Below are 15,563 nucleotides of genomic sequence, written 5' to 3'. Positions count from 1 at the left end.
ACATTTTATTGATATATATCTGAATTTATGTGCTACTATTTTATCTTGCATTATTTGAATTTTTTGAAATACATGGTAAATATTTAAAGTAAGATCACTGAAGCAAGAGTAGCTGATGAGCTGGGTAGGTGGCAGGACAGTTTTTGACTGAAGCAACCCCAAAAGGGTAGATCAATAACTAGTTGCATTTCTGCACTTTACACATGACAATGCAGACACCGCTGGGGTATGTAATAGGACTGAAGATTGCATGCCACTTCATTATACTGAAAATTAAATTTTGACAGCTATTTGCAAACCTTCCACTGGGTCCTCTACTATAATTGTGATTTTCCGGAGGTCTCCTTGAGAAAGCCGAAGAGTAACAATGGGAGAAATGCAAGGTCACAAAACAAAAGAATTAGAGGTTAGTGTCAAATCTCTTGCATTTATCCTACCCCTCCCAAAAATTATTTTATTTGGTGAATAATACAATGATGCGTCACTCATAGAAATAGAAATGCTATACACCAAGTTATCATCATTTAATAAACTAAGATGCTGGAAATACTTTGTGGTCAGGAAGAAATCTGTGGAGAAAGAAATACTGTTAAAATTTTATTAACATTAATTCTGATGAACATTAATGGTTTCTCTCTTAACAGAATTCTATCTGACCATTACCACATCTTTTTATTTCAGATTTCCAGCATCTGCAGTTTAAGATTTTCATTAACAATTTCTTAGGTGATACAGTTTGGGAAATTAGCCATGTTATTTGAGAATGCAATTTTTTTTCTCACCAATTTTGCTATTCTCTTCCTAAATTAAGAATCTAGGAATAACAAATGTAAATTTCATCTTAGATTTTTTTTTAAACCGGGTGATTATTGCAACAATCTGGGTTAACATTTAGCATAGCAATGTTTCATAAAGTCAGAAGAGTGCAAAGTAGCACAAGAAAGAAAAAAATTGATCAGTTATTAAATGTGTCAAAATTTTCACAAGAAGCGAGATTTTTTTTTAAAACAAATAATACATCACTTACTTGGATAATGTGCCATGAGTTGAAACCAGTTAAAAACATTTAGATCTCAACCAAACAATGCTGAGATTAGCCACTGAACAATGCATTAAACAGCCTTGAATAAACAATTCTTCCCATTTCCTTTGTCAATTTTCACTTGAGCCAAGATCAATTAAACTCTCAAGCCAGCATAGACAAAATCCACAGACCTTTCAAGAAACAAGTGGTGAGCCCTGAACAAAACTTCCAGGTAATTTAATTCTTTCAATTAAATATTTCAATTTGATTTCACCACCAAACCTATTCACTTTTCCTCCTTTTGTTTAGGCTTTAAATATCCCATCAGCACATTTTCCAGCACATTGATAGATAGAATGTTGGCAGCTTATTCAATCTTGGTAATGTCATGAAGTCTACTTTTTTCTTTAATCTGCTATTTAATGTCATTTTCAGTAAAAATCAGTGGAGTAAACATTAAAGAGAGGTACTCCTACCTGCTCTTTGTACCCCAGGTTTAAAAGGCCAGATGACTCATCCCCATTTAACTAAAAGCTAGTAATTGAAAGAGCCCACTTGGCTCAATACCCACTGCAAACATACACTAATACTCAGAAAGCTGCCAATTTATAGTTATCATTCTTCTACTGTGTTAGAAAGCACAAAACACAAATAAAGCATTCCACTAACTATTATACTTTTTAGCAAACAAATCTTGATACATGCAAACCCTTGAAATAAATGTTACTGTACCTGATGCATTGGTTGATGATATACCAGTATCAGAACATGATCGGATATGGCTTTTCTTGAAGGCTCCCCTTCGTTCCAGAGTCTTGATTTCAGAGAAGCTGGAACTTCTTGGAACACTCAGTAGAGATGCATTGATTTTAGGAATTTGCCCTGCAGCAAGAGCTAGTTTCTGTGAACCTTCAGAATAGGAAGATGCTATATTGCTACATTGACTTGAATTTTGATCCCTTTGTCCCAGGTTTCCAATAGCCAAATATTCTGGTCCATCATCCATTTCACTTGATCCCTCATCTTGTACCTCACCCCATGAGTCTTCACCATGGCTAACTGGGGTACTAATTGTCGTCTCACTGACTGGAGAAAATGGTTCTACTGAAGGAATGATATTGAACTGGGGGATATCTTTATCTGGTATCACTTTGTCTGTTGGAAGACATGTCAAATCACCCTTCTTTCTGGTCTCTTGCTGAGTGTTATTTATATGAATGAAACCTTGTGGTGAAGCATCTGTGTCAATGAGGAAGAAGAAAAGGAGCAATTATATTTTTGACAATTCAAATAGAAATAAAAGGGTTTATATTACAGATTACATTGTATTAAATGAATGCTCAATTTGTTACTGATTCTTCTTCAGTAAACAAAGAAATGGACAGTACTTCTATTCATGACTATTGATAAAGACATCACGTGACTTGTGTTCAACTTTTTTGATTTTGATAGTTAATATTTTGGCATGAAAATAAAATTCAAATTATGTAAGGCAATCATTTATCATTTTTCTTTCATTTCCCCATTCCAGCCAGGAGTGTGTGGGGATGATACATGCATCAAAATTAAAGGAGATGTAGTAAAGAAAGAAATACATCTAAATACACCATGACTGATCAAGTACAAAATTCTCTAAATTCTTATTTGTACACAAATATGATTGGCCATTCCAACAAATGTAGATGGAAATTTATTTAGTTTATTCATTAATTTCACTGAAGAATTCAAAAAGCTTATAGAATTATTGCTTAAAATGTCTGCTTCAGCATATAAGTAACTACAGTGATAGCCCTGGTATCCAGCACCTACGGGGATTGGTAGATGCCAGATATGCAAATTTTCAAGCTGCTTGAAACTCACTCTTACAAAGCCTAACTACTATACCAGCATTCAGAATAAAGAGTTTAAAAGACAAAATAAACTTATAAACCTTAAAGAATTTTACTTTAATTCTTTTTTTTCCATTCTCTAGAAACATTGAACCATCCCTGCATCTCCATGGAGCCGCCAAAAAGATGAACAATAACATTATAGGTAATTAACCCTCCCTTCCCCCAATTTTACAGATAAACCCTTACTAATACAGTGGAACCCCGCTATAACACGATGGTTTGCATTCAAAAAAACTGATTCACGATAAAAGCAGGGTTGTGCTAAAATCATGGGTTTCATTAAAGTTACAGTTGAATTTAAAACAAATTAATTTTTTGTAAAACAACCGTCCCGCTCCCCGCTGGCAGCCCAAGGTCCTCGCTCCTCGCAGTAGCCTGTAGTCCATTAACTCACTCCTGGCAGCACCCCAATGCCAGAGTCCAATGACTCATCATGTTATATCTGGATTCACGCTAAATCAGGTCGAGCTATAACAGGATTCCACAGAATACTTAAAATATACTAATAAAGACTCTAACTAAGCAGGGAATGAGCCTCTTACTTAAGACTCTAACTAGCAGGCACCCAACAGCGAGCAGCATCAACTAGTTCTTCATTCTGGGCAATGCCATTTTAGTCAAACTCAACTTTATTCAAACAGTTGCTATAAGCAAAGCACAACCAAGGTTCTGCTGCATTAATATTTTTTCCAATCTTCATCAAAGGTGTATGTGTTACTTCAGAGAACATTTACTTTTACAATTTTAAACTGTTATTTAAATTTATATTTATTCTTGTTTATTAAAAAAACATTTATTTTTTACTTGATTTTTTTTGCCAGTTGCTTGAATTTGCCTGTTGCTTGAATTTGCCTGTTACTTGAATTCCGGATAACGGGAATTTTACTCTACAATGAGCTCTATAACTACCACGAGCACTTTTGCAGCTCGAAAAAGTATCAATTTTGGTCACCTTGTTACAGCAAGGATGTTTTAAGCTTTGGAGAGGGTCAGAGGAGATTGACCAGGATGATGCTTGGATTGTGAGGCAAGGTGAACAGAGCTACAGCTTTTCTCTTTGGAGCAAAAGATAAGAGGCGACTTAATAGAGATCTACAAGATTATGAGAGGCATAGATAGGGTGGACAACTAGCAACTTTTTCCGCAAGGTAAGAGCTGCAAATACCAATGGGCATCTGCACAAGATGAGGGGAGGAAAGTTTAGGAAAGATGTCAAGGGCAAGTTCTTTTTTGTTGTTTTGTTTTTTGGGTTTTTTTTAATATACGCAAGTAGTTGGTGCCTGGAATGCATGTTGGGGGCGATGGTGGAGACTGGTTCAAATGGACATTTTAAAAAACTCTTGGACAGGCGCATGGATGAAAAAAAAGAGAGGGTAATGGGTGCAAGGTCAGGAAAGTTTAGATTGTTGAGCAGGTTTGTGTAGGTCAGCACAATATTGTGGACTGAAGGGCCTCTTCTGGACTGTCATGTTCCATGTTCTTTGCTCCACAAGTATATTTTCTGTAGTATTTAAATGTAGGTCTGAAACATATACATGAATTACAAAATAACATACGAACAGTCCATTTAAACACAAGACAGTACGCAGCAGCTCAGTTTTTAAATAAATTACCCAATCAACAAAAAATGAAAATTATGTGCTAACACAAAAGATTTGACTTCACAGTTTTCTAAATTATTAGCTTCAAGTTCATTTCAAAATTATTCTCCCATTCAATGGAAGATACCAGGAGGGAGAAAAAGACTATTAGGTGGCAATGTATGGTTTTAATTACTTTTTACTTGCCTGAAACATTCAATGTAAAATTTCCGGTCAGGGTTGTATAAGAGGCTGTATATTTTTGTTGACCTCCCTCTCCAAGAGAGGTACACTTGATACCAGGCAGGGCAGTCAAACTTTGGCTTCTCACAATTGGTACGATGGAACAGAACTTCCTTGCAAACTAAAATTTATATAAAAAAAAGAGATGGTGAGAAACATACTGCAACTTAAGGTTCATTTTTCCTGAACTTGAAAAATGTCTAAACTGATTAGCTTATCTGGCTGTTGCACATTAATTATATATTGGTACATATTGGATTCTGCTGCTTTAACACTACAAAATTTTAGACCTACGGGTCCAACTCCAGGTACAAGAAAGATTTTAGAACCAGTTAAAAGAAAATACAGGTAGTTCTCTACTTCCAACCTACATGAGTTATGTCCACCTGCTTATATGACCAAAATTATTTTTTAAATCTTTATCAGAACTACCGTACATATTTTATATCAAAATACTGTATGCAGTGGTCCCCATTCCCAGCGGCAGACAGAGAGGACTCCGATCCCACGTCAGACTAAGATCCCTGCTCTCCCCACCCCCCCAAGGCCAGAGTCCAATGACTATTATTTACTAGAAGTTCATATGTTGAGTATCTTTATTAAAGATGCTGCACACTTTTCACTATCCGGCAGTGTTGATGGTGTTTCATGGAGACTATCAATCTCGGTTTTTTGAAGATGATCAAGAAGCAATGATTTTTGCTGATTCATTGCCAGATATAAGAGGACAAAGACGTAGTCCACCATTGTCTCCTAAAAAAAAATCTGGTTGTTCTGGAAACGGAAGAAATGGTAGAAATGGGAAAAACGGGAATGGAAAGAGTCCAACTTCTTTTGAAATTGAATTTCCGAGTTTGGAACCTCTTGGATGAATAGCAGAATCTTCTTATTCATATTTTACATTTTACGTTATTATGATATTTTGAGAATTTTTTTTGTTCGGCTGGGGAGGAAGAGATTTGTTCTAGGTTCTATTAGTCATCAGCCACTGGTGGGTGATCCACACCCAAATTTTGTTTAGGAATTACTACCTTTTGGTAGTTTTTTTTTGGTGGGGGGGGGGTTTTGTTAATTAAAAAAAATAATTTTCATTTTATCTAGCTTTTATTTTGTGATTTTTTTTCTCCTATTGGAGAAACTATATACGATGATTTGAGTTTTTATATAAAGATATTATTGGTCTTTAGTAATATTAGTAGATATGTTAAAGTTGAGATTTGCTACTTTTAATGTTCAAGGTTTATACAATTTGATTAAGCGTAACGATGAGGGACAGCTATGGTATCGATAAGAATTCTTTGTTTCTTTATTTTTAAATTTGATCTTTGGTAAAATGTGTGTTTGGTAGTGATATGATTTTGCCTGAAATGACTAAATTTGAGACTTTTCTTATGAAGGTACCAGAGAAGGGTTATATTTCATTTGTGTATTAAATGTTATAGGATGGTATGGATAAAAAGGGTTGGGATAAATCCAAATCAGTATAAGACTAAAATACCTTTAGATCTGATAGTATCTTTACTGGGCAGTTTGCAACCTCTGAAAGGTTTGGGATCAGATAAATTTCAATTTGCTTTAGTATATTTAGCATTATTTGTAGAGAAAAAATGTATTGTTAGTATGTGTAAAGATACAAACATGATTGATATTAATAGATGGCATAATGAGAGGACATACTGTTTAATAATGGAAAAAATTACATATGTTTTGTGTGATAACTATAGATTTTTTATTAGTAAGTGGTTGTTATATTCAGAATATTTACATTTTGATTTATGTTGATTAGATTTTAATATGTCTGTTTAATTTTTCCTTACTATTTTTTTCTTTTTTTATGACTCTCCTTAGGAGAACTGGCTGAAGGGGGATGTTTCTTTCTTTCTCTTTTTTTGTTTTTTTTTCTATAAAATATATCATTCATGTTTTTGGTTTATTGTTGTATATGTTATTTACTATCTGTATTTTGAAAAAATAAATAAAGATTTTTTAAAAACATGCTGTACACATGATGACTTTCTTTATTGAAGGATCATTTTTTGAAAATCATCATTAAAAATTGCTTTAAGACCTCGTTAAGCTGTGAGTGGTGGGACAGATCAGACTTGTGTCCAATCCGAGTTAAGACCAATCCTTTGGTCCCAATTTTGATTGTAGGTTGGGAATTATCTGTATTGCCTTTTGAGATGCACAGGATTCTGCTCAAAAAATTGTACTGATATTAAATAAGGCTAAAAGTACATCCCGATTGATGACAGCATTCTGGGATATTTAGTGCCTCACTTTCATTGAATTATGCCATCAGAGATTCAAACAACTGAGATAGAGAGATTGGGATTATTCATTCTGTTGCACTTTGTTGGCTTAATGAAAGAACAGACAGATCCCTGCATTCTACTTAATTTCCTTTTCATTATCCTCCAGGTTTGTCATTCAAGCTCAAACATTTGGCATTCAACATCCACAATTTTTTCTGGAAAGTTCAGATTAAGATAAAATATGTCTGGTATGAACGCAAAGGCCTGCAAAAGGTAGTGGACACAACTAAGGACGTGACAGGCAAAACCCTCCACACTATTGAGTACAAGGAACGCTGCCATTGGAGAGCAGCAGCAATCATCAAAGACCCTCGCCACCCAACTCTGTTCTCGCTGCTGGCATCAAGAAAGTGGTATAGGTGCCACAAGACTTGCATCACCAGATTCAGGAATACCTGCCACCCCTTCACCATTAGACTCCTCAATGACAAACTCAATCAGAGATTCATTTAATGGCTCTTACTTATGCACTTTATTGATTTTATTTTTTTCTCTGTATAGCAGAATTCACATTTGTTATCTGTTTACAGTTCTTTGCTTGTTTACATGTTTATGCTGTATACAGTTTATTTTTTGCACTACCAATTAGTGGTGATTTTTCCGTGCCTTCAGGAAAAAAGGAATCTCAGGGTTGTATGCGATGTTATGTATGTACTCTGACAATAAATCTGAAATTTGAATTTGTAGGGCTTTTGCAAATGCATTTAAGTCTATGATTCTTGCCCAGTTGACCTATTTGTAATAGGATACATTTTTTCCTCTGTCTACCAAAACTTTGTTAAGTTTTAATTTTTTCTGTACCAATATGAACTGTTGGGTATAAGCCCGCCCACTCTCCTATGCAACGTCTCCACGCAGCAGGGACAATAAGGTGAGGCTGACTTGTGGAAACGTCGCAATAGGAGAGTGGTACCTTGTAGTCCAAAGACTACATCCTCATGTTGCAGGCTCATGACAGCACTTCCATAAGCCGGGAGTTCATCATCCTGGCACTGAGGTTTGACACATACTGCTTGAACAAAGGAGCAGGACAGGGTGTCAGCCACCACATTACTCTTACCGGAGATAAGTTTAATTCTGGTTGAAAATTCAGATACGCAAGAGAGGTGGCATTGCTGGTGGGCTAACCAGGAATCTGATGCCTTCGCGAAGGCTAATGTTAGCAGTTTGTGGTCAGTAAAAACCAAAGTCCTTGCCTTCCAAAAAAAATGGCAGAAATGTCTGACCACTAGGTACAGCACTAGCTTCCCTATTGGATGTGCTGTATTTCGTTTACAGAAGGCTGCGGTGCCTACTAAAAAATGCTAGAGGATTCCATTGTACATTGGTGTACTGTTCCAAGACCCCACCTACTACCGCGACAGACACGTCTATCGTTAAGGTGGTTGGTGCATCCATTTGTGAATGGACCAGCAATGTTGCCTTCACAAGGGTGTCTTTGGTCTGCTGGAAAGCTATCGTCATCTCCTTTGTCCACTCAAGTTCTTTGGCATCTCTGGACATGAGATCGAAGAGTGGTTTAAAAATAAGAGCTACAGACCATCCCCACAAATTCCCAGAGTCCTTTGATTTTATGGGACCTTGCAAATTTGAGGATGGCTTCCACCTTGCTAGGCAATGGAATGGCACCCCAACTGCTGAGTCCCAAGAACTCAATAGAGGACTGCCCAAATTTGCACTTGGCCTGGGTTCATAGTTAGCCCAAACTCCTGTAGCGGGTGCAGGTACTCTTTGTGGGAGTGGCTGGCGTCATGTAAGTCGTCCAAGTATATGAAAAGGAAGTCCATACCACACCCCACTGCATCCACTAGTCACTGGAATGTTTGTGCAGCAATTTTAAACCCAAAAGGCATTCTCAAAAATTCAAAGAGGCCTAACGGTGTTATGATGGTGGTCTTGGGCACATCCTCCGGTGATACCCCCATACTGTCAATTGTAGAAAACATCCTGGTCCCATAAATACCTGTAAACTCCTGTATATGGGGCACACAGTAGCAGTCTGCAGTGGTAACGTCATTGAGATACCTGTAATCCCTGCAAGGTCTACAGCATCCCGTGGCTTTGGGCACCAAAATGTAATGGGGAAGCCCACGGACTATCAGACCTGCGTATGATTCCAAGGGTGGGGAGAGCCAGCCTTGCATAACTAAGGAAATAAAGGAAGGCATCAAATAAAAAACCCATGCTTACAAAATTGCCAGTTGGAAGCAGGAAAATTGAAAAAGTAGCAAAGAACCATAAAACAAGTAATAAAGAAAGGGAAGATAGATTATGAAAATAAAGTAATACAAAGTGAACCCAAACTGGAAAATGAGAAGGCAGAATTAATGTTGGATAATGCAGAAATGACCAAGGCTTTAAACGACTATTTTGTATAAGAAAAATAGAATAGAGAAATGTTTGAAGATTTAAAGAACAATCTAAAATGTCACCAAAGAAAGAAAAGCCAGCTGTAATAATACAAGAAAATGAGCAAGAAAAAGATCAAGATAAAGAAGAAAGGCCTATCTTGAAGAAGGATCCAGGAGCTGTTTGGAAGGTACTGCCCAGGGGAGATAAGCCGGGAGCCAGGGAGACCATGGACACTGTTCAGGGTCTCTCCTGACTATGGCCGCCTGCTACAGATGAAGAAGTGACTCAGAACATGTGCAGAATACAAAAAAAAGGAGGCAATTTTAAAAAAAGACTCAAAGAGGTTTCCAGTTCCAATAGACAGGAGGAAGAGCAAGAAATATATTCTGAACAATGTTTTATGGTTAGAATGATGAGTAAAATGAAAGAGTAATTAATTTCTACAGCTGATATGAAAAATTACATGGATAATTTCCAGCAATCTATGATGTTATTAACGGAAATTTAAAAATGTGGAAATTTGTGGAAAAAACAGCTTAAGACAAGAATTTTACAAGGAAAGTGGAAAAATTGATGCAGCAGATGGACAAAAGATTTGCAATTATGGATGAAAAAATTAAAGGAAATGAATTTGAAATTCAAGGCATTAAGGAATTTATGAAAGGTGGTACAAGCGGAAGCGGAAGCGGCTGCAACAAAAGAAAAATTAATGCAAAAAAATTGACATTTTAGAAAATTTCAGCAGAAGGAATAAGATGAAGATTGTTGGAATTAAAGAAGGTGATGAAGGACAGGAAAGTAAGGTTTTTTTTAAAACAACGTTGGATTCTGGAATCTTTGGGGGTAACTGAATTTCAAGGAGAGATTGAGAGAGCACAGAGAGCACTGAGACCAAAGCCACAACCAGATCTCATCCAATACTGGTTAAATTTCTTCATTACGAAGTAAGAGAGATCTTGGAATTGGAGGTTAAACAAGCAAAAGAAAGACAGTCACCTTTGATTTCTAATGGGAATAAGATTTTCTTTTACCCTGATACAAGTTTTGATTTGTTAAAAAAGAGAAAAGAATTTAACACAGTTTAAAAATGTATTATGGAAAAAAGGTTATGCTTTTGTCTTGCTCCAAATGGGAAAAAACAGGTTTTTATTTAAACAGAGCCTAATGTATGCTGATTCATTGCCAGAAAAAGAGAGGCAGGTGGTTGTTGACACTTGAAAGGAATCTATGACTGAATGAGTTAAGATGAGAAAGAATGAGAAAGATTTTGAGAGTTTAGTTGCAAGGAAGGTTTTAACATAGAAGTGATCTATATATGTTTAAAAGAGTTATGAATGAATAAGAATGTATAGTCATAATGCAACAGGGGACATAAAATTAGTTTATTCGTGGATGATATTATAGTTTATTTAACAAAACCAGAAATAGCATTGTGTAAACTAAATGTTAGATTAGCAGAATATGGTTTAGTATCAGGCTATAAAGTAAATGTTTATAAGAGTGAAGTGATACCTATGGTTGATATGAATTATACACAAAGTTTTTAAAAATTGACAAAATTTAATGGCAAAAACAATTAAATATTTAGAAATAAAAAAAAGATAGAAATTTAACTAATTTATTTAAATTGAATTATTTACCATGATTTTAAAATATGATGTTTTTTTTAATGTAAAGATCTGCCAATAACTTTAATAGGATGGGTAAATTGTATTAAGATTAATTTTTTTCAAAGAATACAGTATTTATTTCAATCATTACCCATTCCTATACCGGAGAATTTTTTCCAAGAACTAAATATAAATAAAAGGAAATTTGTTTGGAGAGATAAAATAGAAAAACTGACTTGGAAATTTGAATGAGGATTAAGATTACCAAATTTTAAAAATTATTAGAAAGCAACTCAATTCAGATTCTTGTCCTCCTGTTATCAAATCGGAGAAGAAACAGCTTGGGTTCAGATGGAAATGAATAAAATAGGAGAAATTCATTCAGAGCATTTTTTGTATAAATGGAACAATGCGTTATTGAAAAAGACAGAAGTACCAATTTTAAAGCATTTGCTTAAGTATGGAATGAAATTCATATGGAAAGAGGAATTAAAATGATCAAATACCTAAGATGATGTTTAAACAAAATCAACTTACTCTTTTTACTTTGAACAATTCTTTATTTGATACTTGGTACAGTAAAGGTTACAGAAGGTAAAAGATTGTTTCTTTTAGATTTCTTCTTTTTGACTTTTGAACAAATGAAAGAGAAATATGAAATACAAAATAATACAATTTTTTCATATTATCAACTTAAATCATATTTAAAAGGGAGATTAGGTGCAAATCTAAGACTCCCGGAACAAAGTCAATTCAAATATTTAATTACAGATACATTTATTGACAAATGTATTACTCGTTTGTATATAAAATTACAAGATATTATGGGATTCAAAGAATTGTATAAATCAAAACAAAGATGGAGAAAGATTTAAATATGCAAATTCAAGAAGAACTTTGGTCAAGGTTGTGCCAAGAGAGTGTAACAAATGCAATTAATGTCAAGATATCAAATGGTACAGTATAATTTTTTTACATCAATTATACTATACTCCATACAAATTAAATGGACTTAAAAATCATTCTGATAAATGTTTTAAATGTAACAAGGAAGCAGGGACTTTTCTACATTCAGTTTGGCCCTGTGTTAACGTGGAAAAATTTTGGAAAGATTTGAGCATATTATTAGGATGAATTATGAAGATAAAAATACAAAAAGACCCAAGAATATTTTTACTTTGTAATATAATATGAAGCAGATATAAAATTGAAGTCAGATAAATATTAAGTATAGTTTTTGAGTACAGCAATAGCGGTAGCAAAATAATGCGTGGCAGTATTACAGAGTTTTGTGTTGTTTTGTGTTGGAAAGTGACAGTTTGCCTTTAAGAGCCAAGGTGAAGGTGGACTGCTGAGAGAGAGAGAGATGGACTGGGCATGTGCAGAAGATCTAGAAATTTCTGGACTTGGAAGACAAACCACCACTGGGTGTGCTGTGGAGTGGAAGGAGGCCCAAAATAGGAGTAATTGACTGGGAGGGAGTTTAGAATGTTGAGCATTTTAAAAAGGAGGAACATTACAAAGGCAGCCAGAAGGATCCGGACCAAGCTTTTGTTCCTCTCTCTGCAAGCAACACAAGAAGACCACTTTGAATTTTGTGCTCTCTCTCAAAGATCTTTTGGCTTCAGTTTACCAAACAAATTGAATTTTGTTTACGTTTTTGAGAGTCTTGTGTTTGTTTTGTGTCTAAGTCTTTTTCTGTGGGCTGGTTGGAAATATAACTTAGACTTTGATTACATATGTTATATTTAGGCTGGGGAATTTATTAGTTATAGAAATTTGTATATTAACCAGTGGGAATTGTTATAAAAGGGGGGATTTTTAATTAAAGTTTGAAGGTGAGTTTTTGTTAATAAAGTAATTGTTCATCTTTACCCCTGTGTGATATGCCTTCTTTGTGGTTGCTGGTTTGATCTTGTAACAGGCAGTAACATGGAAAACAGAAAATTTTATAATGATGGATAGATGGAATACTGAAATACAAAATTGTATACCATTAGAAAAAATTACTTGTAGTTTAAGGAATCAGATTGGAAACTTTTATAAGATTTTGGAACCGTATATGCAATTTGTTAACAAAATTCCATCCACATCATCCACCCCTCTCAATTAATAATTAGAAGATACAAAATTATGTTAGGGAAATATGAATAGTGATTAATATAGATATTTTATTTATTTTACTTTTTTTCTTGGGGGAGTGGGGGAAAAAAATTAAAAAATTGTATCATGTATTGAATAGTATTCCAATGTACTATTTATATATAATTGAATAATTGTTTGTCATTGATACAAGTGATAAATAAAATTTTCAAAAGAACACAGAGATTATGGATGCGATGGGAGGTGAGAACTTTAAGAAAATTTCTATCACTAAAGAGGTAGTGTTCAGTAAATTAGTGAGCCTAAAGGTAATCTAGTCCCCCGATTCTGAAGGAATACATCCCATGGTATTGAATGAAATAGCAGAATTTATAGGAGAGGTGGTTACAGCAATTTACCAAAATTCTCTGAACTCTGGGCAGATCATGGCAGATTGGAAGAAAGCAAATGTCATGTCACTGTTTAAAAAAAAAGATTCAAACAAAAGGCAGTTGACAATGTGCCAGTTAGCTTAATGTCTTTGGTTGGGAAAATGAATGAAGAAATGCTAAGGAAAACACATTGAGGCATCTGGCTAGAAGCTGTGCTATCAGGAGCACAGATTCAGGAAGGGCATGTCATGCTTGACAAATTTATTGGAGTTCTTGGAGGATAAAATTAGCGCAGTAGATAGAGGCAAACAGATTGATGTTGGATAACTGGATTTTCAGAAGGCATTCGTTAAGGTGTCATATAAAAGACTTATCCATAAAAATCAGGATGCATGGAGTTGAGCATAATGTACCAAGATGTATGGAATGCAGAGAGTTGATATAAATTAGTGCTTCTCTGGTTAGCAATCAGTGGTGAGGAGGGGTTTGTGTTGAGCCTCCAATGGTTCACAGTACACATTAATAATTTGGAAGCGGGGACTGACTGCATGTTATCCAAGTTTGCTGATTACACTAAATTGAGTGGAAAATCAAACTGTGGAAAATCTGCACAGAGATATAAATAGATTAAGTAATTGAGCAATGGTCTGACAGATGGAGTACAATGTTGATAAATGCAATGTCATCCATTTTAGAAGGAAAAATAGAAGATCAGATTACATAAATGATGCAAAATTGGAACTTGGGAGTACTTGTCCATGAATAAGAAATGGTTGATTTGCAGGTGCAGCAAGTAATCAAGAACGCAAACTGAATGTTGGCATTCATTGCTAGAAGGATTGAATTTAAGAACAGGAGACTCAGCTATAACTCTCATGGTACTAGTGAAGTCCCATCTGGGGTATTGCATATAGTTCTAGTTCACTTACTTCAGAAAAGATTTACTGGCTTTGGAGGCAGTGCGGAGGAGATTTACCAGGTCGATTCTAGAGTAGAAGAGGGTTAGCTCTGAAAGTCTGGAAGTAAACTTGCAGAAGAATGAGTGGGGATCTCATGGAAGCATACAAATTATGAAAGGGATAGATAAGATAGTGGCAAGAAAATGGTTTCCACTGGGAAGTGAGACTAGAACTAAGTGATATAGCTTCAAGGTCCAGAGGAGTAGATTGAGGACAGAGAAGAGGTATTGCTTTTTCCAGAGTAGCAAATTTGTGGAATACTCTGTCCAGAGAACTAGTAAAGGATGCCTCATTAAATACATTTAAAACAGTTAGATTTGTGCATAGTAGAGTAATGAAGGGTTATGGGGAAAAGGCAGGTGGGTGGAGCTGAGTCTTCAGCCTGATCAGCCATAATCTTGTTAAATGGCTGAGAAGACTCAATGGGCTAATGGTCTACTTCTGCTCCCATTTTTTTTTTATATATTGTATTTTGGCAAGCACAGTTTAGGAAGTGGAGGGAAGAAAGGCAGTATGGCAGAGTCACAGTCCCACTTCATGTCCCAGAAATGAGACTTAGTTTTTGTGTTTTTATTTTACACAACTTTCCAATTACTGCACACTTAGCCTAATGGTTAATCTGCCACTGACGGGCACTAAATACTAAAGCTGCCAGTGAAACTCAAACCCCAAAATAATAGTGTATCAGTTGTTTTCTTCCAAAGTTATTCAATTATGCACTTTGGAAACTATCACAGTATGCAATGTTGATTATTTGATTTAAAAATTCTATTCTTACCATAGATGTGTCAATCTGAGCTAACATTTTAGGATTATTCTGTTCCACAGCCTCCAGACACTGGAACATTGCAGTCACGTGGGGATCACTCAACAGGAAAGCAGTTTCTGCAAGACAGAAACCACCTACAATGTGACATACACATTTACGACAACAAGCTTATTTTCATGTTCACAAGAACAATGTAACAACCCAAAATTCTTGCTTGTTGCACTCAAACAGGTACTTAAAAAAACTAATATACATCAAATTATTGGACAGAAAGTTAATAAATACAAATAGGTCATAAATATTCATAATTACTGTAATAAAGAAATAAGTTGTTTCAATAGTACA

General features: G+C 35.2%; 1 protein-coding gene across 6 annotated transcripts in view; it reads right to left on the bottom strand.

Annotated features, from left to right (window-relative positions):
- rubcn (rubicon autophagy regulator) overlaps positions 1-15,563 on the bottom strand; it is a 118,148-nt gene that overhangs the window by 32,900 nt on the left and 69,685 nt on the right. For all 6 annotated transcript variants that reach the window (XM_069897171.1, XM_069897172.1, XM_069897170.1 and 3 more), the window contains 3 exons: positions 15,228-15,334; positions 4,704-4,860; positions 1,757-2,263 (listed from right to left, as the gene is read on the bottom strand). In XM_069897171.1, the coding sequence (XP_069753272.1) occupies positions 1,757-2,263; positions 4,704-4,860; positions 15,228-15,334 (771 nt within the window). The remainder of the gene's footprint in view (positions 1-1,756; positions 2,264-4,703; positions 4,861-15,227; positions 15,335-15,563) is intronic.

Source organism: Narcine bancroftii, chromosome 9, assembly GCF_036971445.1.
Source record: "Narcine bancroftii isolate sNarBan1 chromosome 9, sNarBan1.hap1, whole genome shotgun sequence".
Taxonomy (NCBI): domain Eukaryota; kingdom Metazoa; phylum Chordata; class Chondrichthyes; order Torpediniformes; family Narcinidae; genus Narcine; species Narcine bancroftii.
This window is presented reverse-complemented; position numbering and strand designations above follow the sequence as displayed.